The 27,432-nt window shown below is 35.1% G+C and overlaps 1 protein-coding gene across 1 annotated transcript in view; it reads left to right on the top strand.

Moving 5' to 3' along the window:
* Positions 1–24,828, top strand: part of LOC148302676 (E3 ubiquitin-protein ligase AMFR-like) — a 45,304-nt gene extending 20,476 nt beyond the window's left edge. The window contains exons 2-10 of the mRNA XM_088271192.1: positions 3,600–3,857; positions 14,075–14,230; positions 15,620–15,963; positions 19,212–19,322; positions 20,069–20,202; positions 20,967–21,073; positions 21,683–21,874; positions 22,471–22,736; positions 23,121–24,828. Coding sequence (XP_088127318.1) covers positions 3,600–3,857; positions 14,075–14,230; positions 15,620–15,963; positions 19,212–19,322; positions 20,069–20,202; positions 20,967–21,073; positions 21,683–21,874; positions 22,471–22,736; positions 23,121–23,310 — 1,758 coding nt within the window. The 3' untranslated portion in view covers positions 23,311–24,828. The remainder of the gene's footprint in view (positions 1–3,599; positions 3,858–14,074; positions 14,231–15,619; positions 15,964–19,211; positions 19,323–20,068; positions 20,203–20,966; positions 21,074–21,682; positions 21,875–22,470; positions 22,737–23,120) is intronic.
* The last annotated feature ends 2,604 nt before the right edge of the window (positions 24,829–27,432 follow it).

Here is a 27,432-nt window from a genome sequence, read left to right as displayed (position 1 = left end):
GCTAGTATGCGCATTATTCGCAATGTCCCGGCCAATTACTGACTAATTACCTCGACGCGCCGTGACCTACAAACTGCCATGTAGGTACGACATCTTTGCCGTGTTACATATTGCATAAACTACACCTATAATAAATCCTTACCAGCTTTTCTATATCGTAACAAATAAAATCACAATGAAATCATATTACTATTTTTCTAATTGTTCCTAATACCTCACATCCGTTGGTGCATACTGCATTACGTTGGATTGATGTAGCAATTTTAAATAATACGAATGCAAGAAACGTCTTTTACTTTTTGTTCAACGCTTCCGTAATGAAATGGTTAGCACGTTTAGGCACCGTACTGGAGGCTCCGGGTTTGATTTCCAGAATATATATTAGTGATTTTTCACTGTATCAAGATAACATTGCGTCACTACTCAGCGGTGCCCTATGTACTATCGGGTGTGGATAAGATTAGAAGAAGTCTAATCTAATGTGTAAATGTGTATGTGTTATATCGTAAAAAAAAAAAACGGTGCAAAGCTAATTGTTTCGATAATTGTGTGATGATTTATATACGTATATTTATCTTTTTTTGATTCCTGATCAATATTCGATGATTTTTCATCTTCTCTCAACACATCGAACATTGTCAGACGTCAAGCATGAAAAATGAGAGATACAACAGCTAACCATCGCATGATAGGACTTGTAAGTTTGAGAGAATTTCGTTGCTTTAAAAATCAATTTGTTTGTTCATCAGCCTATAGATAATTTAACTCGTTGGTGGTCTCTAGAAATGCGTTTATGGTTGATATAAGGATTGACTTTAAAACATATTAATGAATATGTGATGAAATTTCACATAGGGCGATAATTTGTTAATTGAACGTCACACGGAAATTGTGATGAAGTCTTGGCCTTTGAAGGGTTTTAATATGTCGGACGTTCGAAGAAAATAACCATTTAATAATACCGGTTTGCGTGCTGAAGCCGCTTCATTATGCCTGAATTGTTTCTGCGGGATGTAATAAGGAAATAATTTAGTATATTTTTTATCCAAATATTTGTTACTTCACTTTGCAATATATTCACTCGATATTTGTGTCCCAAGGTCCCATTACTCGCTCAACATTTCCTTAAACTGAGTAGACAGACACTAAAGCGTATTGAACGGTGTCCGAATCGGACCAATAAAGCGAGATTGTATCGCAGGTGCTTGTGTGTGTATGTTTAGACAAATACGATTTTTTTTGCTCATACTAAAATAGAAGTCTGTATAGGGTTGGCAGGTTTTTAAACACTTCAAAGAAATATGATTTTAATGATTTGCAAAATGGAAGGCTGTAAAAAAGGGCGAAACATTTTCTATCGGTAATAGAAAACAATTTTATATAAATATGTAAGTATGCATGTAGATACAAGATAAGCACCGTAATCAGCGGTCGTTATAAAAATACGACGAGTAATTGGCAGTGCAGTCGGAGCTCGTCACAACTCGGGACCAGTGGTCGGCATGCCAAATACCGACCACATTGTAACCGGTATCCAGCCGCGGTAATTGGAGGTCATTATTAAAATCTGCGATTTATCTGTAATTAGTGCGATTGACGTAAATTAATAAATATTAATTTGATATATCTATATGGAATTGCGTCAGGAAATTTGCAAGGAAACGACCTTCACCACATATATTAAAAATGAAAACCGCCTGTTCGATAAATTTTAATTGCCCAGGAATTATTTCTAACCTACAAGAATGAGGTGTTATCAGTTTTTTTTCTTGCAAATAAATTGATTTAAAAATCACAATACAATCGGTACTATTGTTATTAAAATCTGCAACAAAATTAGAAGATATTAGCTGTCTTAATTTTAATGGCGCGTAAACAGACGATTCGTGATTGCATACGAGTCATTACCCGTCTCGAAACTGCAAGACTCCCCACTGCTTGGCATGGATTATGGTATATGGTTCGCGGAGTTTATGGGTTTATGCGGTGATTTGATGATACCAAGTTTTCAGACGTTTCTTAAAACTTACCAGAAAGGTTCTATTTTTCTCATTCATTCATTCCAGAGTCAGAGGCGGCTTGGAGGGAAAGGAATTACTGAATAATAAATAAAATTGTTATATTATTAATTGACATCTCATCAAAGATGAAGAGAATATGGAAGGGCATTTACGGGGCTGACGACCGTCATAGGGTGGTTTTAAGTGATCACTTTACACACGTGTAACATTCACCAATTCTACCCATTATTGACAACCACACTACTCAAATTCTTGGAAGTTCTATATATATAAACCAATTCAGAAACCTTGTTCTTGAATCACTAGAACTTCACTAGAGACATCATCTATTTGTGAGATATAAAGAAGCTTTTTATTATTTAAGTATTTGGACACACTCAAAATGTTGTAAAAAAATAATATTGTTGTTTGGCGACGAATGAAAAGTGCTCATTCCTGGGAAGATAGATCATGATCAGGAAGGTGCATAGAGTTCTCAACGTGATATTTTGTTCAGAATTTAATATAGCAGTAAGAGAGATTGTCAGTTTATGCGGTGATTAAAATGGACCCATTTTAATTCAGTGCGAGATGGTATATGGTCATATGTTTTTAGGTTAAAAATTAAGCAAATAAGTTTATCGATATTATAGCCTGGCACATCAAATACAGATGGACATATTACATATTATTACATTTACTTAAGTTATTTGTTTTACTTTAAAAGTAGGTACAATGAACATATCGAAAAATGATGTGTTAATTACCGAAAATAATACTGACTGATAATTATTTAACAAACGGGTTTGGTTAATAATCACAGAAAATAATGAATTTTCCGATTAACCTCGGCGTGACCCCGATAAGTCGACATCAGCTTTCTTTATGCTTCGCGATATGTTAATAGAATTTCGATAATAGAGCATTATTGTGGATAATTTATGTTGCGCCATTTTCGTAGTTGTGTCATCTCGTCATAAATTATTATGAATACTAATTTATAAATTTGCCAGAAAACGAGTAGCCAAATGAAGCGTGTCTACAAGATTCATAAAATCCATCAGAAAGGCAGCTCAATTAAATTTCAAGGAAAATTACTATTATTATACAATTTTGTAATTTTTGTTATAAGTATGCTTGTATTTAAAAAATATATAAATTTGTAACCTTTTGAATTTGAAATAAAAAAAAAGAAGAACCAGCACTGTTATTAGCAACGCTTATTTAAAAACTGTTTAAAAAAAATAGTTTTCAATACATACGTAGCACGCACGTATTAAAAAAAATGGTCAAGAAATACGATTCCTTTTAAAATTATGGTAGAACTTCTTCGTCTTCCTGGCTCTATCCCAACTTATCGTCTTTTTAGACTGCCAGAGTCAGCTCTTCTCATCCTCACATTGTTGGTCCTGCTATCATATACAACGTCACCTTGGTCATGCCTTCGAATCATGTTATCTTTCTGTAGCATCCATGAATTTTTGGTCTTCCTCTAGATTTCGAGGAAGATCCATGGCGATCGCCTGGTTTACAATATGTCCAGGTTCTCTATGTCCTATTGAGTTAAAGTAGACCATTAATTTGCAAATTTGTTTTCAGACGCTGGTGAACATATCGTACTGCGCGCTGTTCCTGGTCGGGCGCTACGTGCAGCGCCTCGTGTTCGGGGACCTGCGCGTGTCCGAGCGCCAGCACATCAAGGACAAGTTCTGGAACTTCGTCTTCTACAAGTTCATCTTCGTGTTCGGGGTCATCAACGTGCAGTACATGGACGAGGTGGTCATGTGGGTGGCCTGGTTCACCACGCTCGGCTTCCTGCACCTCCTCACGCAGCTGTGCAAGGACCGCTTCGAATACGTGAGTCGACCCCTTACCTCCTCCCGTCTCCTGTCCTCCGCGATTGCTGACACTGATACTAACTACCACTCCAGGCGAATTCGACATCAACCTCATGATTTAAAAAGAAATGTTGATTTTTGCCAAGTGTTCATTAGGACCCTAGAAATGACCCTTTAGAAGTCCCCACGCCTCGGGTGTTTGCTCTCCCCCTAAATGTTTCCCTGGCCGATTTTTTCAACAAAAACGGAGAATAGAAAACTGTTGCAAACAAAAATAATCACTTTTCATTAATTGATTCGGCAGTCACTTTGTGGTAATATCTATCCATTTTTAATGTAAGTTCAATTCTCATTATTTTTAAACACGGTGTCTGAAAATGATGCAGAAAACATCGAAACACGTGTCACAATAGTTTGTAAGAAATAGTGGTATTTGTTATACCAAGCAAAACTTTCATTAAAATAAATTAATAAAAATAATCACTTTTTAACTGTCCAAAAAACCGTGTTAATTTTATTTTGATAAAACTTACAGATACAAATAATAATAAATACTTCGCACTTAATTCACTGAAAAACTATAAAAGTTGTGTCAAAATAAATTAATCCTTATGCATTTACCTACAAAACGAGGCATATTTAATCGTCGTAGGTGAATTACTTCCGAATTTACAGCTCGCGGCGTTCAACATCACGAGATATTTTAAGCTGCAACTTCTAGGGATAGATTGTTTCACAATTGCAAACAATTAGTGATTTCTCGTAATAAGAATGAATGCTTACGTGGCGGGCTTCAATGCAACTTGGTATGCCGCGGGTCATCATCATGTATAAGTGTACAATACGTCGGAGATGATGATGCTGATGCTGCGGACTAATACTTTCTCGCTGAGCTCACATATTTATATTATTTATATTGAATTGATAAATGCTTATTTCCACCTTAAAAGTTTCTACTATCGCGTCAGTCGAATCAAAAATAATCTGGCTCGTCCGATTGAGTAATTATTCAAAACTGTTTTTGTTATTCATTCAAAATATAATATTTAACAGTGATGCATAATCGTGTGGACTCGAGTTGTTTCAATGTCCGATTAATATTCTGTATGCCGATATGCCAGGTGAATGTGTTTACATTTCATATTATGTGTGATGTTTGCTCTGACATCGAAGATACACATATACAGCTGTATTCAAGTACACACACATACATTCGTGTTTTTCAAAATTACAACACTAAACTGATTTGATTTTTTTACATTATTTTTTGACGTGACTTTAAATTTATTTTAGCTCATAATTTGACCAGTCAATGTATTTACATTTTGAGTGTGTCCCATAAATCTGGATTATCTCCTATTAGGAGTTATTTTTTGACATCCCAACATAGATGAAGAAGAATATGGAAGTCGTAAGCCCTGTAGATGCCCAGACATCCATATTCTTCTTCATCTATGTTGAGATGTCAAAAAATGCAGTAAAAAATAACTCTTAATTAAAGATGATCCAGATTTGTTATCAAGTATTTGGACTCTCCCAAAATTGTATCGATTTTATTTTCGGTCTCTAGTTTCCCCATCTATATTCATCAGGTTAAACTGACCGCATTCCACCCTATTATCAAGTGCTTTGTCTCTCAGGCCCCAATCAAAATGTGGAGGTCCTCACCAAAATGTTACATTTCCATTATAAATGATTTTAAGTAATCAGGAATTCTAGCTTGTAAAATTGTTACGTTTTGGTGCGATTTAATGATTTCATATTTAACACAGGATTGGTCCCGTTTTGTCGCAACTTTAATTAAGATTTCGATAGAATACAGTAAACAGACTAGATTGGCATTTAAAGGATTTTGTGTGCAATATTGGAAATGTAACTTTTTGGTGAGGACCTCCACAAATGCGTGTAGGGTTTAATGTAGGTACCTAGTTATTATAATTAGTGGGTGACATATGGTAGAACCCTGTAGCTCGTGCACGCGTAGGTAGGTATTGTCACAAACTCGCACCTTGTGTTGGTAGAATCAATAATGGAGATATCGAGTCGCAGCTAATTGCTGTACAGGCTACAGGTATCGCGCAGATAGGGCCATAGAGCAAATAATGTCACTAATATACACATAACCCCAAGGGACTCGCGCGTACCTACGGTGTACAGCTTACATAAACTGGTACGTGTACGGGCATGCGACCCCGAGTGCCCTAGACAGTACCGCAATTCTCTTTTCACTTCCTTTGTATCGGTAATGTCCTCAGTTCCTAATAATAATTAATAATCGCTTCTCTTCAAACTCTTATCCGTACCCCAATGGTGCATAGGGCACTGCATCATATAAAACCAGTGTTGATCGTTAACACATGAAGGAAAGGAATTAATAATACTAAGTTATATCTCTATACTCCTTTATTCATGAATTTGAAGGGCAGAACTGATCACCATGTCTTCGATTTAATGCGGTGTCCTTTGCATCACCCGGGTGCGGATGGCGGCCAGAGAAATACACATGTGAAAAGCCATTAAAAAGAAGAAGAAGAAGAAGAAATATACATAAGAGATAAAACAGCTGTCACAAAAACGAATATTGAAAATAGAAATAACTAAATTTGTTATTAGTGGCGTGACAAAATTTAATTTTAATGTTAATTCCGCAGTAGGAATGGACTTGGAACCGTCAAAAAATTCCACCGCCTCAAAAAATTTGCCACGTAAAAAGTTAATATAGTAGTATTTTCTAGATCAACAATTCGGGTTCAGATACAGAACAGGAATCAAATAATCAATATCGCGATACGAGTACGCTGTGCTGGCGTCTACAACCGAACATTCTCTGGCAATTTTTACAATCTATCGATAATTTGTACAATCTTTCGAAACTTGTGGGATGATAGTTCACGTATATATATATATATGTGTATATATATACATATATATATATATATATATATATATATATATATATATATATATATATATATATATATATATATATATATATATATATATATATATATATATATATATATATATATATATATATATATATATATGTATATGTATTTCCTTTTTCTTCTTTGTTCTCTGTCTGCACCCAGATGGTGTGTAGGGAATTCCATCGTGTTAACTTGATCGGTCTGGCGTTCTATCATCTTTGCCTACCTCTGACCGGCAGGATGCGGCTCGACGGTTTCATTGCAAATGACTGACAGAGTTGTTATATTGTTAAAAAAGATTTCCTTTCCTCGCATTGTGTGATTGTTGTGTATGGTATACTGTATCTATTTTCCGATTCGTTCAGACCTTTAACATACCGCTCACTCCTTTCAAGAACGTCATAAATAAAAAAAACTTGATTTTTCAGGAGAACACAATGTATTAAAAATATATATCAAGCCGCTTACTCGTATAGAACTTTTTACTGTGCAACAGATGTTTTTAGGTAAAACCTGAAGGTTTTTTCTCCATTTGAAAAATATTTAGTATATTTAAAAAAAATAATTAAACAATACCTTTTCTTCAAAATGCAAAAACAACATTTTCCGCCCTGTAACGGGTAAATATTAAGCTAAAAATATGCCGCTTTTCCTGGGATGTAGTACATTTTTTGGGCATTCCGAAAACATGCACAACTGAAAATGTACGATTTTTTATTTATGACGTTCTTGAAAGCAGTGAGCGATACGTACAATACGTGTGTTTGCATTTTGCAATATCATTTCATTGTTTGCGCTCTAAGAACATAAAATGGTTTGTTTTTGTATACAAACATAATAATATAACACGCGCATAAAATGTTAACCGCTCGCAAACAATTTTCGGTGCCAATAAGAAAATCGCACTCGTTTGGCGGTCGTTTATTTTAATATCTCATTTCGACACTAAACTATTCAGAAATACTTGTCGTGTTATGCTGTGGGAATTGTTTTTCTTAGGAAGATTAAAAATATTAATTTTGTTTACAGTTATTATTAGGTTTGTGCACCTCCGTGTGACTGGCTCCGCATCGGACTATTACCGGTCATGTTGATAAATAAGATATAGGGTGTTTTTTTATAGGTATACAAATTATAATTTCCCGCAATAAATTGATGGTGGCACCCACCGTGTGGCATGTCGCGCAATCTTGTTGAAACTACAGCTCTGTCACATCGATGCCATTCAAATGAGGAACGAAGAAGTCAGTAATTACGGTTCTGTAGCGCTCTACATTGACCGTAACATTCTGGCCGGCATCGTCTTACGCATATGGGCCAATGATTCCAACTGCCCATAAAGCACACCAAACGGTGACTTTTAATGGATGTAAGGGCGTCTCGACAAAGGCTTCTGGGTTTTCTCCATTCCTAATTCGGAAATTCTGCTTGTTGACATAGCCATTTAACCAAAAATGTGCCTCATCGGTGAACAAAATTTTGCGTTGAAAACGAGGATCAAGCTGAATATCGTTTTCGCCCCATTCACCGAACCTAAGACGCGCATAATGGTCATTCAGCCTATTTATGGTGGAACGGCAAAACGTACTGACTGCAAAGCAACTGTCAAATTGAGAGTCTGTAGAAACAATGTTGCCAGTTTAAAAACTAAACATCAAAAAAAAAAACACCCCGTAATTATGTTATTTTAAGCATTTCCACACCTTGTTTCTTTGAATGCGTAAATTTACTGATTCTCAGTTAATTACCTCACCAAAGTTTTCCATAAGGCACCGTACCGATCCAATATTAACTAGATGTTGATTTTATTATATCAAGGTGATCGGTTCTGCGTACATATTCTTGGATATAATACCGGAAAATCTTTGACGGGATGCAGACGTCGCGAATGAAGGAGTTCAAGGTGAAGGACATCATTGCTATATTGAAAAGGTAAAAATTAATTTAACTGATTAATCCCCGAGTCCGGATCCGGCCTTTAAACCTGAAATCCCGAGGAGGAACACCAGGCAAACTAGTTACTCTGAAATCTAGTACAGTAATTCGATCAAAATGAGAAATGGAAATTACTCATCGGGAATATTATACATATGACTTATGTGATATGTTTAAAAAAATAAATAAAAATATTATTTTCAGTGTCGGTTTAGACGTTTATAAGTTCATCAAAGAACCAGGTTTTCTTTTCACTTTCGACTTGTAAACCGCTTTTGAAATATCATAATTTGATTTTATTATATAATTAAAATGTAACTTTGTTTCAAAATCATTATAAATAGTTTAAATTATTATTATTAATTTAATTAAAACCCTTATCCGCACCCTAATGGTGCATAGGGCACTGCGTCGTATAAAAGCAGTGTTATCTTGATCGTTTTACACTCATGTGTAAAACGATCAAGATCACTTTCCTTCATAGGAAAGGTGATCAACCCTCCGCTTCGTACCAGTCCAGGGTAATATTGAATAAATATTACAGTGAAAAAATCACTTATATTTACTTGACCCCCCCTGGGAATCGAACCCGGGACCTCTAGAATGGTAGCCGAGCGTGCTGACCATTACATTACGGAGGCGGACGAAATTATAGTTTAATGTATAGTGATTTTGAAACAAAGTTACATTTTAATTATAAAATGGAAAATCACAAATTAAGTTCTTCAAATATAAATTATGATTTTATTATGTTTAAAATGAATATTTAATCTACTTCAGCATTAAATACGATTATTGTCACAAATTCGGAATATTTTTATAGTTTTTTTACGCAAACACATTTTTAGAATTTTTGTTTTGCGAGTCAAAAGGTAAGGTGGTGCGTTTCCTTCCATTTATTTTTATATCCGGTAAAATAGTTTCCATTGTGTGTTAAGCGTTAATTGTTCGTCAACAATAGCAATTAACAAGGCATTGTTTGCTTATTCTATGTCATGAATGAACTTTCTCACGTCACGGGTTCTGGCTTGGGAAATATGCATCTAATCGCTATAGGAAACGGAACGCGGGTCAGCCTAGTGGGTTAGTTCCTTTATGCGGTTTCTCAACGCTTAGCGCATTCAACGACTCGTCCAACGGATCAAGTCGGATCTGCACAACCACCACTTCACGGTAGAGCGATTTCATGTTGATACTTATTGTTATCTTTAAATATAGTACTCAAATATGCAGATATTTTGATATCTGAGCGAATTTGACTTTTTGGTCTATCTTTATAATACTGTAAGAATATTTTGTTGTTGCTTCTGCTATTTGATCAGTGTGATATATTTTTTTTAAACAATACGAGACATTATTGCAATACGGGGTACGTATGTTGTATTTTGTTGATCGAGTCAAATTATTCTAGTGAAGTTTGGCGAGAGATACATTTAGTCAAAATTAGTTGACCAATATACTTTTGCAGTTTTTTTGTATTAAATAATTCATAACTATCTCACGGCGAACACTACATTAAAAATAGTAATATTAAATTATTCAATATTAATAAGAATATTATATATTTTTTATTTGGTTGCATTCAAACTCTGGATCCAAATCCCCCGTATATCAAATCCATATATCGAGATATATTAAAGATGTCTCAACAAAAACGAACTGTCTTTTTATACAAAGAGATTATGGAAATCTGGGCATTTATTTTTATTGACAGGTTATTTTACGCATACCGTTCACTCCTTTCAACAACGTCATAGATAAAAAAACTTGATTTTTCAGGAGATCGTTTTTAATGTTTAAAAATATAATAAAATGTATTAAAAACAAATATCAAACCACTTATTAAACTTTTTACTGTGCAACAGGTCTTTTTAGGTAAAACCTGAATGTTTTTTCTCCATTTGAAAAATATTTAGTATATTTAAAAAAATTAAACAATACCTTTTCTTCAAAATGCAAAAACAACACTTTCTACCCTGTAGCGGGTAAATATTAAGTTAAAAACATGCCGCTTTTGCTGGGATATAGTGCATTTTCAGGGCATTCCGAAAACACGCACAACTGAAAATTGACGATTTTTGATTTATCACGTTGTTGAAAGGAGTGAGCGATATGTATAATATTTGACATTTATTGACAGATTGTATATGCCCTGTGTATGTTCCGAAGATACGTCGTCTCTGTTAAGAGATCTACAATATATAACCTTATTACGTATATAATAGGAAAATAGCTCCATAAAGCAATAATCCAAGGAAAACTGGCCGTTGGTTTTGGCCGATATGAAGTCCCATTTTTCCTCCTCTCTCAGAGACGACCTTCTTGTGTAACTTTAGTACCGACCTCCATCATCTCGCGCTAACCCCTTGAGACTTAAATGGGCTTTATGATAAAAAAAAATAACTTCTAAAATAATGCCATATAATTTATTTTTAAAATAAAACATTAATTCAAATAAAAACAGATTCAATAAATCATTGGCGAAATATTTTTAAACATTTCCAGATGACCTTGGTGGGAAAGTGTAGGCTATAAGATGAAAAAGGAGTTGAGGGAAACAAGTAAAGATGTTACAAAAAATATTGATGAATGATGAAGGATTTATGAAAAGACAGCAATGTTTCAGATATTTTTTGTAATATTAAAAAAAAATGCTTCTTTTAAAAGGAGATGGAGTGGGTAGTTAGTACATTTGAAAGTTCCAACAGATTGTTGCATATAAACAGGAATGAGCAGGTTGGGCAGTAAGAAATACAGTGTATTTTTTAATTTTTTTCAAACCCCTATCCGCACTCGATGGCGTATAGGGCACTGCATCATATAAACGCAGTTTTATCTTGATTGTTAACACATGAAGGAAAAGTGATTAGCCCTCCGCTTCAGGTACCAGTCCAGGGTAATATTGAATAAACGTTAGAGTGAAAAGATCGCAGTGAAGGGATAAGGGTTAGAAGAATATAAACAACCGTCCACGGTTCCACGTCCGTTCCTATGGGAATTGAACCCGGGACCTCCAGTACGGTAGCCGATCGTGCTGATCATTACACTACGGAGGCGGACAAAATTTTTGATTTTATTTTATTATCAACTAATACAGTTTATTAGTTGATAATAAACCAATGGCAAGTATTGCAAATTTTAGAACACAAGTTTTTTTTTGTTAAAGATAGTGGAGAAAACGTTCCATCCTCTCTGCCGCAGGGGTAGGCAGAGAGGATGGAACGTTACACTCTTCTGTCCTGACATACACTCCTCGCCTCCTTCACATCCATACATCTAGTCATACATGCCCTCCGATTACGCAGACTTTTGACACCGCCAGATTTTAGGTTCTGATTGATCTGATCGTGCGAAGTCTTTTTCGGTCGTCTACGTTTTGTTTTCCCTCTCACATTCGCCACATATATTTTCTTAGACATTCTCTCGTTATCCATTCGCTCCACATGTCCATACCACCGCAAAGAACTCATCCTAATCTTTTCAATTATTCCTCGTTCAGCCTTACATTCCTATCTTATATCGTCGTTTTTAATTCTGTCATACAATGATTTTTCACACATTCGTCTGAGGGAGTGCATTTCAACAGCGTTCACTCTGCTTTCATCCTTCTTTTGCCAGTTCCATGTTTCGCTTCCATACATTAGTGTCGGTACTAGTACGCCGTTGTGATGTATAATACATGTAGATTATATAATACATGTATAAATATATTGTCGATGAATACATATATCGCTCACTCCTTTCAAGAACGTCATAAATCAAAAAAATTGATTTTTCAGGAGAACGTTTTTAATGTTTAAAAATATAATACAATGTATTAAAAATAAATATCAAGCCACTTATTAAACTTTTTACTGTGCAACAGATCTTTTTAGGTAAAACCTGAAGGTTATTTCTCCATTTGAAAAATATTTAGTATATTTAAAAAAATAATTAAAACATACCTTTTCTTCAAAATGCAAAAACAACACTTTCTGTCCTGTATCAAGTAAATATTAAGTTAAAAATATGCCGCTTTTGCTGGGATATAGTACATTTTCTGGGCACTCCGAAAACATGCGCAACTGAAAATTGACTTTTTTTTATTTATGACGTTCTTGAAAGGAGTGAGCGATATGCTTCACTGTGACAACTCTGGACTCAAAGGGTTATTTAATACTTGTAGATTGGCTATTTATCTTGTAACCTTCAGTGAGACATTCTGCAGAATTTTACTGTAACGGTTTAGTGCGTTGGATTTTTATGACCATTAACAATTTATTAGCTGCAGATTGAGATTAGCAACTTCCAAACGCAGACTAAGGCTGTATTTACATTTTTATTATGCACAAGTTAGAGAATGACCTTTTTTATGCCTCGCGAATATGCGTATATTATAGTCTACAATAGTCATCCTAATGGGGCCTTTTATAGTGTTGGTATTTACAACAATAAAAAATATATATCAAAGGTCAATGTCGTGTTTATCATAATTTAATTTTAATCTACTTAATCAATGTTTTGAATAATGTATGCTTATCATAAAATCTGTTTTTGAATTTTTAAATGTTTGCACGTGCGTTGTGAATTATTCCGCTACATATTAAAATAAGAATTACCATAATACGGCAATTCTCAAATTAGTACGGGAGAGTTCATTCAGTGTGACATTCAACATTCTACCTATTATTGACAACCATATTACTCTTTATATATGTAATAATAATAAATTTTCTTGGATGATTTAAATAGTGCCATTTTCGTAAAAAAACTACCTCAGGGCGCTTATACAGGTATGGATTATGACATAAAAATGATAATGAGAGAAAGTTTATATATATATATATATATATATATATATATATATATATATATATATATATATATATATATATATATATATATACATATATATATATTTAAATGTGTGCATACATATATAACTTTTAAAAATGTAAATACTGGGTGTGCTGGCGAAAAACGTCAACTCGAAAATATTCAATTTTGGCTTAATAATGCAGTATTTTCAAAGTTTTCAACGTTTTATAAACTGGCAAAATACACTTACAAGTATTTTGAAATTTCATACTTATGTGGTTTTAGAAGTAAATCCAACTTTAAGTTTAATAGCGGGTATTTTATTCAAATTAAATGCTTTAAATAACAGGGATTATTCAAACAGGGAGTTAACATTTTTGCCAGCATACCCACGATATGTAAGTGTTTTAAGTGACTAAAACACTTTCATTTACACAAATTATGTGTTCAGGTTTAAAATTATAAGTTAACCCGAGATTTCATATGAAATACCAGTGATGAAATTCAGCATTTGTAAACAAAGATTAGGACACACTCAAAAGATTGTGATAAAATGAGTAATTTTTGTTTCCAGTTGTCGTTCTCGGCCAGCTCGGGTGGTTGGGCGGGCGCGCGGCTGGCGGTGCTGCTGGGAGCCATCCTGGTCTCCAACGGGCTGCTCATGGTGCTCTGCGGGGTCGTCGTCTTCCTGGGCGGCGGGGGCAACACCTTTGCTTTCATGTTTGCCGAGGTAACACGCTGTTCTGTAATGTGCTAAACATATGTCTGTCTGCTCAGGCCGGCTCGCTTCAAGTCGGTACTAATAATAAGTCAAACATCTGGAGAGAGATGATGGAGTTATCGAGATGGAAGTATAAATGTCTATATTATTTTGAGAAATAAAAAGACTTTGTGTTTTGATCCACTCACATTTTTATTTACCAACTAGTTTCGGCAACAACCTGTTGCCCTCTTCAAGAGGTTTAGTCTTTTTATTTCTCAAAATATTATATCAATATGATCCACAAAGTTAATGCTTTCAATATTCAAAACAGTATAAATGTCTGCCCATTCCAGGGCTTCAATTTGTTCTTGGATAGTTTAGGTGGTCACTTCTCCCGTGTAACGTTCACTGTTCTACGAGACATAAAAGAAAATCGGTTGGTTGAAAGCATTATGATGTTATGGGAAGAATTGGCCTTTATTCCATCAAATAACATTACCGACTAAAGCCTCAAATTTTTTTAATGTACTACTTATTTTGTGTTCTACCGTGTTGTAAAATGAGACAGTAATGCCTCTAAAAGACATTTTCTGTATTTTTGGCCACAATGTGAAAAATCATAGGAGGCCTTATTTTACAGACAGCCCTTGTATTTTACTGTTTCATTTTTTCATGTTTTTCTTGATTTTACAACAATTTTTCTATTATTTATAATATTGTTGTATTTAACTTTATACCATATTGTATATTTTATATTCTATACCCACAATGAAATGATGAGAAGAAACGAAATGGTGACAAAAATATATAAATATAATATTAAAATAATAAGCGCTTATGTAAAATTACAATATAATAATGATTTATTGGGCATTTATGTTTTCGTAATAATAATGTGCAGAATGATAATGTAATAAGTAATATAAGTAAGTAATCATGATGACCCCATTTCTTGTACCATGACTAGACTTTTCTTCACTTATTTATTGCACACTAATACTTATCTAACAATGCATTTATATTTTGCGCCTAAATAATATTTCTCAAAGACCTAAAAAATTTGTTTAAAAAAAATAGATGTGGCTCAAAGAACCGCGGAATTAAAGTGGAAGTGGGCAGGTCATGTGGCACGTATGGCTGAGGATAGTTGGACGAAAAAGGTGCTTGACTGGAGGCCTAGAACAGGATGCAGAAGCGTGAGTGCCTACTCACGGCAAGATGCCCTGGCAAGATGGTCCGATGTCATTAAAAAAGTGGCGGGTCTGCACTGGAAGATAGTCGCGTCCAACAGAGAACTGTGAAAGTTCGAGAGGGAGGCCTTTGTTCAATACTGGACACAAGAAGAAGGTTGAAGTAAAAGAGTAGTAATGATTGCTTGTCTGTAATGTCCTTATGATGGGATTGATATGTTTGCAGTGCCTGTTGCTGTTTGTGTGCACGCTGCACGTGATCCTGCGGTACGCGCTCATGGTGTCGGAGGCGGGCGCGGGTGGCGGCGTGGGGGAGGGGGCGGGAGCGGGCGGCGCAGACGCGGGCGGGGGCCGCGCGGCGCTGGCGCACTACGGGGACCTGGTGCTGGAGCTGAGCGCTCTCATCGTGGACCTGGCGCACCATGCGCACATGCTGCTCTGGTCCAACATCTTCCTGTCCATGGCCTCGCTGGTTATCTGCATGCAGCTGCGCTTCCTGTTCCACGAGCTGCAGCGCCGCCTGCGCAAGCACCGCAACTACCTCTGGGTGCTCAAGCACATGGAGAGAAAGTTTGTACCGTCCTTATTTAAGATCAGGCATTTTGCGCTGCAGGCCGTTATTCCTTTTTAGCAATTCACCGTAACATAATATACAATAACAGGTGCCGTGGGGTAGTTGATTGCAAAACTGGCGTTGCGGGATTGATTCCTGCCAAGTGCAAAATAAATTCAAGAAAGATTTATTTTCAATTGTTCTGGGTGTTTGTGATGTATTTTTCACATTTACCTTTCCTATCCTTACTATCCTACCCCCAGACGAGCCTCTTAAAGTAGAGGCTTTGCGGGTTATTCCTAAAAAAACATAAATGTAAGTTTTTATGCGTGTGTGAAGTGGAGGATGAAACTGCCAATCATGACTACATACTTTTTAACCTTGAGTTTCTCCAGGACATTGCTCCTTCCCATTAAATGTCCAGCACCTCCTATCGCTAAACTTTCCAAAAATAAATATTGCAATCATAAATGACTTGAAAAAATAAAACAAAAATATTTGAGTATTAGTGGTCATTAAAAAGTGTTCATTTACAGTCATCATCTTCTAAAGGCAGCGCCTTGTTGTGTCAGCCACTTGTCTCTGTCAGTCGCCATCCTCTTGAGCTGCGAATAGGAGGAGACGTCCATGAGCCGCTTCAAATCCTGGAAGTATGAAGTTCTTGGGCGGCCTCTTGTTCGTTTTCCCAAGATTCTTCCTTCGAAGATGTTGCTAAGAAAGGTGCTATGTCTAATTGAGTGCCCTATTAGCTTGGCCTTCCTCTTCAAAATATGATTTATAAGCTCTCTTCTTTCTTTTACGTCCTGCAACACCTTTTCGTTGGACTTCCTTACGACCCATGATGTCTTGGTCATCTTCCTCCAAACCCACATCTCAAATGCTTCAAGCCGGTCTTTTTCGTACTTTTGGATGGTCCAGGTTTCACACCCATACAACAAAACACTCCAAACAAAAGCCTTTATGAATCCTTTTCTTACTTCAATTTTTAAATGTTTGTTTGATAGGAGGCTGTACTTTTTCATAAAAGTTTGCTTGGCTAGCGTTATCCTCTTTTTTATGTCTAGGGTACATTTATTGTTATATGTTAGCGTGCTACCCAGATAACAGAATTGATCCAACTGTTGAATTACTCTATTTCCGAGAAGTATTGTTGGATGGAGGTCAGATTGCTCTTTTTCAACGATCATTGATTTTGTTTTGGCGGCATTAATTTTCAAATGGAACTTATCCAGAGCATTAGAGAGAGTGTTTAACATGTGGTTCATGTCACTCTCGTCCTCTGCTATCAGGGCGATGTCATCAGCGAATCTTATACAATGTATTTGTTGACCGTTTATTTTTACTCCATTTGTTTTTTCCTTCAACTCTTCAATGGCCTCCTCTATGAACAAATTGAATAGATAGGGTGACAACAGACAACCCTGTCTCACACCTTTTCTTATCTTGGCTTCTTTTGAGGAACCATTAATATCTATGAGAGTGGATTGGTCCTTGTACAATTTGAGGATGGTTCTTCTGTCCTTCCAATCAATTCCTCTTTTCTTCATGACTTTAAACAAGAGGTACCAATCCACTCTATCAAAAGCCTTCTCTAAGTCTATAAAGGTCGTGTATGTTATAAGATTCACATCCAGTCGTCTTTCCAGTATCTGTCTCAGTGCCAAAATTGCCTCTCGTGTTCCCACTCCACTTCTAAAACCAAACTGATCCTCTCCAAGCTGTTCCTCCACTTTCTTTTTCAACCTGCCCTTTATAGTGTTCAGGAGCACTTTGGATGCGTGGGATAGAAGTGTTATGGTTCTATAGTTGTTGCAGTCTGCTGCATTTCCCTTTTTAGGTATTGTTATAGACTTACTCTTTACGAAGTCGTTGGGCAATTTTCCCTTTTCGTAGCACTCACTTATGATGTTATATAGTGCTGTCTTCGTCCGTTCGTCTACACTCTTTAAAACCTCAGCAGGTATATCATCTATCCCAGTTGCTTTTCTATCCGTTAAGGCCTTCACTGCAAAATCGAATTCAGCCCTTGTCAAGGGTGGTCCTTTGCAATCGGGATCTACTTCTTCTTCTGGTTCCAAATAAATCCTTTCGTCTTCGATATCATTCCCACAGTACAGATCTTCTAGATATTCCTTCCATCGCTCAGCTACCTTTTCATTTTCAAATAATAGGTTTCCGTTTTTGTCTTTAACAATATTGCTCTTTGTTTTAGGTGTATATTCTAGGCTTTTAACTCTGTTATATGCTTTATCGATATTATTTTTGTGTAATAGGCTTTCTTTACAGTTTTCACGTAACCATTTACAGTATAGTAAAAAAAATACCAGTTCTTTGTGGCATGTATCTCTCAATTTTGGTAGCACTGCCAGGAAAAAAATTATATGTAAATTATAATTGCGGGTGTAGTGGAAAGCGCGTTTGGCTTCCGTGCTGGGGGTTCCGGGGGTTCCATTCCTAGAAGGGCAAAAATCAATAGAATTAACCAGGGCTGGTATCTAAAACGCAGGACTGATTACCTTGCCTCCGCATGATTAACAATGGAGTCAACATTTACATCTCGCTCATAGTAAATGAGACATTATAGGTACTAAAAATGTTTTGTAGTAGTAATTTATTATATTAAGTGTGTCATCTCTGTTACAACAAGAATATGTACTTATAAAAGTTCTATCTGCAATTTGATAATGAAGATAGGTAGAATAGATCATATCAAATGGCCCCGCCTTATCCATAATTGTATAACTCATTACAGAAATGTAACAAATATCGCTCACTCCTTTCAAGAACGTCATATATTAAAAAACTTGATTTTTCAGATCGTTTTCAAAGTTTAAAAATATAATACAATGTATTAAAAATAAATATCAAGCCACTGATTGAACTTTTTACTGTGCAACAGATCTTTTTAGTTAAAACCTGAATGTTTTTTCTGCATTAGAAAAATACTTATTTAAAAAAATAGTATATTTAAAAAAAAAAATAAACAATAACTTTTCTTCAAAATGCAAAAACAACACTTTCTGCCCTGTAGCGGTTAAATATTAAGTTAAAAATATGCCTCTTTTGCTGGGATATAGTACATTTTCCGGGCATTCCGAAAAAATGCACAACTGAAAATTCACAATTTTTTATTTATGACGTTCTTGAAAGGAGTGAGCTATTTGTGTATGATAAAAATAAATAAATAAAATAATTAATTGTTTATAATATAAAATGTATTTAAGCGCATTATAACAATTAATTATGTTTGTTTTCATTACTATAGTTACCCAATGGCGACCGTTGATGAGTTGGCAGAGAATTCCGACAATTGCGCTATCTGTTGGGAGAAAATGGAAGTGGCCAGGAAACTGCCTTGCGGACACATCTTCCACAAGTGAGTTTGCCTAGAATACTTACCTCGTGCCCACCGAGATGACGGCTGTATTACCTTTACGTTATATCTCCGAAATGGGACTTACCTGATGCGGGACAGCATAAGGACCTTAGGATGTGAGGGATTCGCCGGCCAATATCACTTGTTGAACTTTAAAATTCACATTTCTTACAAAATTGAGTTAACGATAGGTGTCCTCCTAATACGATGCAAATACGCAATTATCGCGCAAATTAATGATGTGATCATGAACAAAAACTGGGTGTCCTAATAGATGACTGCCTGAGTTTTGGTTCGCGCAATGTCATTTGTTAGTCCCTGACAATGTGACGTGATCATCGCGCGAATGTCAATTAGGACACCTATTCGTCATCAATATGTTGGATTGTTCGTTTGTACGAACTTAGTTCTCACAAGTAAAATATGCGAGAACGCGCTAATATCCTATAATTGTGTTGTATTAGGATGACGCCATAGCCATCATAAGAAGAAGTGGAGCATCTGGAAACTTCATTCGGAGATAATACATAAAACATTTTTATTTTATATTATTTAACTGATTGATATTTCAAAATTATGGAATGAACACTTTAAACTGCTCTCCTCTCTGACCAATTTCAAAGACAATCTTGTTGACAAACAGTCTGGCCATTGCATGGTCGCGACATGTGACAAATTGCATAGAGATCAATGCGTAAATACTGTGTGCTTGCGTATTTATGAGTGACCTTTGGGATAATTTGCAGTTGGTGTTTGTCTTCGTGGCTGCAGCAGGACACCTCGTGCCCGACGTGTCGCCTGGTGCTCTCCCTGTGGCCGTCCCGCTCCGCGCAGCCGCCCTCCCAGCCGCGCCTGCCAAATCACTTCTTTCATTTCGACGGTACGTACCGTGCTTTATAGAGCTACGTTACCTATTTTCTGAGGAAACTGTCTGTTTGATCAAGACTTAAGCGATACTCAAAATTAATAGGTTCCTGATAGGATTGGTTTTCTTATCCCACTTGGGTTATATGTCTATATGTAATTAATTCTAGATAAAAATGTTCATTTGGAGCCAGACGTATTGTCCACACACATTTTTTTTAAAGAATGTATATTTAATTATTATTTTTTAAATAACTTAAATATGTAACTCCTTAACTTTCAATTCAATCCTTACTTTTCTTTTCAAAACTATATATTTATTTCAAAGAAAGACTTATTTTTTCAATAGAAAAACGGTGTTTTAAGCAATAAATAAAATTACATTAAATGTTATCTGATTTAAAGAAAATTAAAATACGGAGTCAATAGACTATCACGCCTCAAGTGTCAAGTAACAATACCTCCATAGCAATAACTCATAATATGTAAATTTTTAATTATGTCATTGTTGCAACCAATGAGCGACGTATAGTATATCTGTCCCTACACCAATAACACTGTCTTGTTGTAGTTCTACAATGTTCTAGTCTGTCTCTATACCTCGCGATCTTGATCACTGTTCATCATGATGCGCAGCAATGCTCCAGTCATGTCTCTGACTCCCTTCGTCCTCATAAATGACTAATATTTGCTTATTTATCCAGATGTGTCTTCCTCTTTTAGCAACATGTCAGAAGTAGGAATGAATAAGTAAGAGATAAAGAAAGATTTTTGTTCCAGGTTCTCGCTACGTGTCCTGGTTGCCCAGTTTCTCGGTGGAAGTGACGCACATCATGCGCCCGGAGCCGCAGGCTACCAACTCCCTCATGGACGCCATGGCTAGACAGGTAAGCTATTATTAGATTACTCTTTAAAATACATTTTGAGGCTAATTTTACATTCCACTAAGCCACGCCAGTTTTGGCCCTGTATAAATATGTATTCCAAATGGAATGTTCTCGATTCAATTTTTTAAGCTAATCTTTTGTATTCCAACGCTTTTAAACTTCTGATGATCCCTTCCATTTATGCGCTGGATTGGTTTACCAATTGGTCTGCTGTAATGCGGTGTTCCTAGCCAGTTTGTTAAATGGCTCAGTGGATTGGCATCTCAATTGACCTCTAGTAAATGTCCCTTAATTTCAATGACACGTAATGCTGTCACTCGCACCGCATATCACTGTAGTAACTTGAGCTCTTGTGGTTTGAGAGCGAGAGAGATGCTCATTAAAAATGTTTGTTTCGGAATAATTACACATTTGATTAATATGTTGAAAACAAAATGATATAGCCAAATGGTTCATTACTTATAGACGTACCTCTTATGGTTTAAGAAGAAAAACGGATGTCAAGAAAATGGACATTTAAAATTTTAAATGGCAAAGGTCAAAATTGCGCCGCGTGGTGAAATGTCATTTGTGATCATTATGAGTAAATGGCGCATTGCGTATTGTCAGGTCCAGCAGCTATTCCCGAACTACCCGATGAATGTGATCCTGCGTGACCTGCTGCACACGCACTCGGTGGAGGTCACGGTGGAGAACATCCTGGAGGGCCGGCTCGTGCAGCCGCCGCGCCTGCTGGCGCTCGACGCGGGCGGCGCGCTGCTGCTCACCGCCCCGCCCACTCCGCCCACCCCGGCCTCCCAGGTACGCCAATACTCCCCTTTCTCATTGTTTACCGTCCTAACTGATATTTTTGCAAAATTTTCATTAGAAACACATTTTTTTTCTCACTGTTTTTCAAATTTGTATAAGTTTTTTTAATTTATTATTTTTACGCGGTAAAAGTACCATTACTTATTAAAATCTATTCCAAGTCAATATTATGTTAAACTTGAAATTTTTTACTCTTAATAAAATTAAAAAAAAAAACAAAATAAACTTATGATTTTTTTGAGTACTTTTTTTTGAGTGCATAGATTACATTTTAAATAAAATTAGAGGTAATATCATCAAACACAAAAAAGGCTCGCTTGTAAAATTTGTGCAACAATTGGTCCAGAGAGCTATAATAAGTAAATTATTGTTTTACATGTTGCATAAATTATGCAAATCTTAACTTTTATTATTTCGGTTTCCATCCGGGAGTTATGCTTCCAGACTTGTTTTATCAGAATTTAATTTTACAAACCTTAGCGATGTGTTCGGTTTGAGCTAGGTTTTAAATTACATGAAATAAAATATCTAATCATTGAATAATATGACCCATTTGTCATTTGCTCATAAAGAAATTACTTCAACAGGCACTACTGCAGCAATCTATTTCTATGTTGGCCAACCGATTGAGTCAGAATTATACGCAACAACCGAACCTGTCCCAACGGAATCAGAATCAGGCCCAGCAAAATCGAGGTCAGGCCCAGCAAACTCAGGGTCAAGCCCAGCAAAATCAAGGTCAAGAAAACCGGCAGGGTTCACAAAGTCAACAGCAGAATTACGGCCAATCGGCACAGCAGAAATCAGAAGAAACTGGAAGGGAGCTTAACTCGGAGAAGTATCACAGTGAAAGGTAATACTTTCCAACTTTATTAAATTATCATTGTATTTTATTTTATTTTTTATCAAATTTTAAAGAAATTTGAGGTCTAAAATCCATATCCTCATTATCTTTGTTACATTTTAATTATCACCACTGAAATATTGCATCGATTCAATTAATCCCATTGTTAATTTCTATTCTCATATTTATGGTTCTAACAACTTGGAATGTTTGTTATTAAACCCAATGAGATTGACGCAAAGAAGACTGCACACACTTGTTGTACTGTCATATTACCTGTTGAATAAACTGACTGCATCCTAATTACGAGTTATTATTACCGGTAATATTTGTCAGATATCATCATATCTGACAAATATTACGGTCATCAGATAACATGATTGTCATTTCTAGCAACGACGATCACCCCCCCATCGGAGGAAGGTTCTCCAAGTGCTCCCAAGAGAGGGAGAGGATCCTCCAGAGTAGAAAGGATCAGCTGCTCAGCAGCGCCAGGAAGAAGTACCTGGAGAAGCAGGCCAACCGCCACAAGAATCGCTCCGCCACCAGCACTAAGCGCAGCTACGAGTCCCAGGATACTTGAACACTTCAATCCGAACATTGTTAATTGCGTGCACCAAATATTGCGGAAACTGCCGACTTGTCAAATTTCACATTGTTTTTTATGTTGATCCTTTAGCTACAAACCAAAGCCACGAATGTGCCGAATGCCAACAAAACCATACGGTACAAATGTCAGATGTTAGATAATTTTATAAATCCGATGAAGTATATGTGATTTAATTTTTATCTGTGTTATGTCTGTATAGACAGATTTTCTTTTAAGAAGGGAATATGGACGTCTGGGCAGTAAAAAGGCTTACGAGCCGTCATTAGCTAGTTTAAATGATCGCCTTATAATCTGCCTAAGGCTCACAATTCTCCCCACGGTTGAACATTAATATGAAATGTAAATTTCTCCAGAAATATCACCCTCCCTATGTAATCTTACCAGAGTGGCTGAGGAGGTGTCGTTTGTTGCTGCAGACCAATCCAGAGGATTGAGACAAAAGAAGGGATATAACCTTCATTTTGTGAAAACTTAACAATGAGTTATATAGTAATATGGAAATAACCAACTATAGAATAGTTTGAAGTATTCACAGCATTCTCGGTCTTGGTAATGTAGCAAAGATGAGTTTGATTGATTTTACATGCCAATTTTTTTTATCAGAATATAAAACATCAAATGAATGATGAGATTTATTATGATTCTTTCACTTTTTCACATTGGATTGTTTTTTAAAAATTATTTTTAATCTGATTTGTATTCAATCACTCATACATAAGTTTAATTCTATTTTTACTAACAATGCCTATTTTGTATACTTACCAAAATGATTCCCTATTTTATTACAATGTTACACATTTCTCTTTTTAAAAGTATACTTTTGTATCAATTTTACAAATGTACACTAATTGGAATCTAATTCAAAGTATTGAATTAGATTCCAACTCTGTTTTATTATATTTTTCCCCTCAAGTTTAAATAATACGCGGTTCGAATTGAGAACTTAAAAATTGAACTCACATATTTGTGAATTTTTATTAAGAAAGTACGTAAATAAATATATTATCTGTATTTTTAAGTATTTATTGTGTGAATTAAGCGAGTGTTTAGGCGAAGTCTATGTTTTGAAGGTGTTTTAATCCTATGAAGACTGGTTTTGTATGTTTCTTTAGAAGTGCGTAATATTTATGTAGATAAACTATTGTATAACATACTTTGATTACTGTTAGTGGTAGATTACACGCATAATATAATTAGCATAGTATTTATAAAGGTTAAGGAGGATGTTATATTATTAAACTAAATGTCAAACATTGTGAAATATGGAATGTCTTTTGACTCGAGTTGATGTAGAATAACTACTTGGATGTTAGTCATATTTGTGTCTTTTATTCGTCTAATCTTAGGCTTCTTTTAAAAAATCTATATCTTAATTTTTATCCTTAACATTTTGTGGTGAGTGAGGTCTTGCAAACTAGACTATCTGAGGAGTGAGTTAAAAAAAAAACATGATTTTCACAATATCATAGATAAACCAAAAACAAACAAAAATTGTGAATAAAAATGTAATAGCAATCGATTCTCTTGACCAAATGTGATGAAACATCAGGTTTGCCTAAACAAATTTGTAATTTTATTACAATTTTGATTGGGAAGTCATTGTACAAAAATTCAAAAAGCCTTATCTAAATTTGAGAATTAATTTGACAATGTTTGAATAACAAGCAAAAATGCAACATCTCATCCATACTCTCCGAAAGGTTATAAAAATGAAAATACATCTTTATAAATAAATAAAAAAAATATATCCGTCGTATTACATATTCAGTCGCAAAGATGTACTTAATACAAAATATAGATTTTTTAAATGATACTAAAGTAATAATACGTGTATTTTAAATGCATAAATAAGTGTAAAATTCTCAATGGAGTTTATTTTATTTGCCTAAATGTGTGCCTGTAAATAAAAAGTATATTCTGCTAAATAGCTTTTAATATTTGTACTGAAACTTAGAAAGTTATAAATTTATTCAATGTATTTTAGTAAAAGCGTAATACTAAATACTACAACATCATTTGTGTTGAGGCGCAGTACAGTAACTGTGTGTAGGGAAGTGTTGATGGATTTATGTTGGGTGGGGCTTTGTACTATCTTGATTTTTTTCTTTATTATGTGTGTTTAAGAGGTTATACCCAACTGGTCATCGCCTGAGTTTGATAAGAGGTTTTTGCAAAATCCAGTTTTCTCTTTTTAAAAGGATTTTCAAGCTGAAATATACTTGGCACTAAGAATATACATATTTGCAACATGATGATTGTATTAAGACTGCACCTTGTAAACTTCACACTCCACTCTACTCGGACTACTTTCACACTTCACAGATGTGCCAACATTACAGGATCCAACCACAAGCCCCTAACTCCGCAACATTATCTCCATGAAGACTATATCTTTACATTCACGTATATTTCCGTAAGTTATTTTGGACATAGATTTTTTTTTGTATTTCAAATGATTTTTGATGGTCATCGGCACTTCTTGTTGACATATTTGATTACATTGTAGTTTCCATTATCTGCCAGCCAGCTATATAAGCCCAGATGATGGTTCGAAAAATCTTCAAAAAGTGCTACACGCCATAAAATATTCATTAAATGGTTCTCAGATGTGCAAACAAAATTCTGAATGAAATATGACGGGGAAAACGACAGTTGCTGTACATTATTCGACATAGCGCTATGTACGTTGCTTTCAATGTCTAAATGAATAAACAAGTACATATAATCCTAATTAAATATAGTTCCCGGTAAACAATTGTAATTTATTTTTATGGACATTTTAACATTTGCCAAAACAGCAATCAAATATTGCATCAAATTGTCTAATGAAGTTGAGACAAATTAGCTTTTTTTCTTCTCATTGAAGACAAGGTAGTAAATATCATGTAGTGATTTTTTACAATCTAAACCATAAATCATTAATTTAATATTTTATGTATTGGCGGTATGTTTTTTATTAGGCTGTGACCATCGTGTAAGGAAAACCTCGAGGCTTGATGCAACAACAGTAAAATACATTTATGTCAAAGTATTGTTTATGAATGATAGAATAATATTGACTTTGTATTTGTCTTGCCTAAATTATTTTTCCTATATTTTATATGAATGAAAAAATTACATCTTGTATTTAAAAATAGGATGATGAATTAAATAAAAAATAATATCTAAGCAGCTCTGTGTATCGAGAGGCTATTCAGCATAATAGGTGTTTAAAAATGTGTTAGTCAATGTCATAATACTTCGGTATGAAAATATACTTATCGCTTACGAACATAAACAAGTCAAGATACAAAATATTATATACTTAAGGAGTAGTTATGTGTTTATATTATAAGAAACCTAATCCATAAGCTACTATTTTTCACATCAATGTTTGGCCAAATTACAACGCCATTATTGTGAAATGTCTACTGTCTTATGTAATTTATATTTTTTTAAGTGTTGAGAATTTATTTTTACACTATGTATTTTCTTGCAAATGCTCTTAACTCTACCCCCGGCTGGCACACGGTGACACCAATAATAAATAAAAAGCATGTTTGGAACACAGTTTTTAGAGCACGATCGTGGTACCCAACATTTAAACTTCAATTTCTGTGGACGAAGATAAGAATCTGTTATTGTAAAAGAAATATGGATGATTCTCAAGAAAATAAATGTTTAAAATAACGAATAAAAGATATCACAATTGTGCCACGTGATGTGAATATCTAATTTGAAACCCGCTGATTGGGCTATAGGAAAAGAGTTGTAAAATATTTATTTGATTTAGGTTTTGTACTGACATTTCTTGGTGGAACTCCATTTTATATAATAAAATACAACTTTTTAATTTTTTCCACATGAATTTTATTTGATTAGCAACCGGGTTTTATCGTAACCGACATCATCAGACCAGTCTGATGCTGTCGGTTACGACGAAACCCGGTTGCTGGTCAAAAAAAATTCATGTGGAAAAAATTAAAAAGTTGTTATTTTATTATATAAATATTTATTTGGTTTAAATGGAAAAGAAATATGTATTTGGAAAAAGGAGAAATAAAATATATTATTCTTGAGAAAACGTTTGATAGGATTCGTAAATTTACTGTCCAG

This window comes from Brachycentrus maculatus, unplaced genomic scaffold, assembly GCF_059751285.1.
Source record: "Brachycentrus maculatus isolate JH-2025_06_01 unplaced genomic scaffold, ASM5975128v1 h1tg000421l, whole genome shotgun sequence".
Lineage (NCBI taxonomy): Eukaryota > Metazoa > Arthropoda > Insecta > Trichoptera > Brachycentridae > Brachycentrus > Brachycentrus maculatus.
This window is presented reverse-complemented; position numbering and strand designations above follow the sequence as displayed.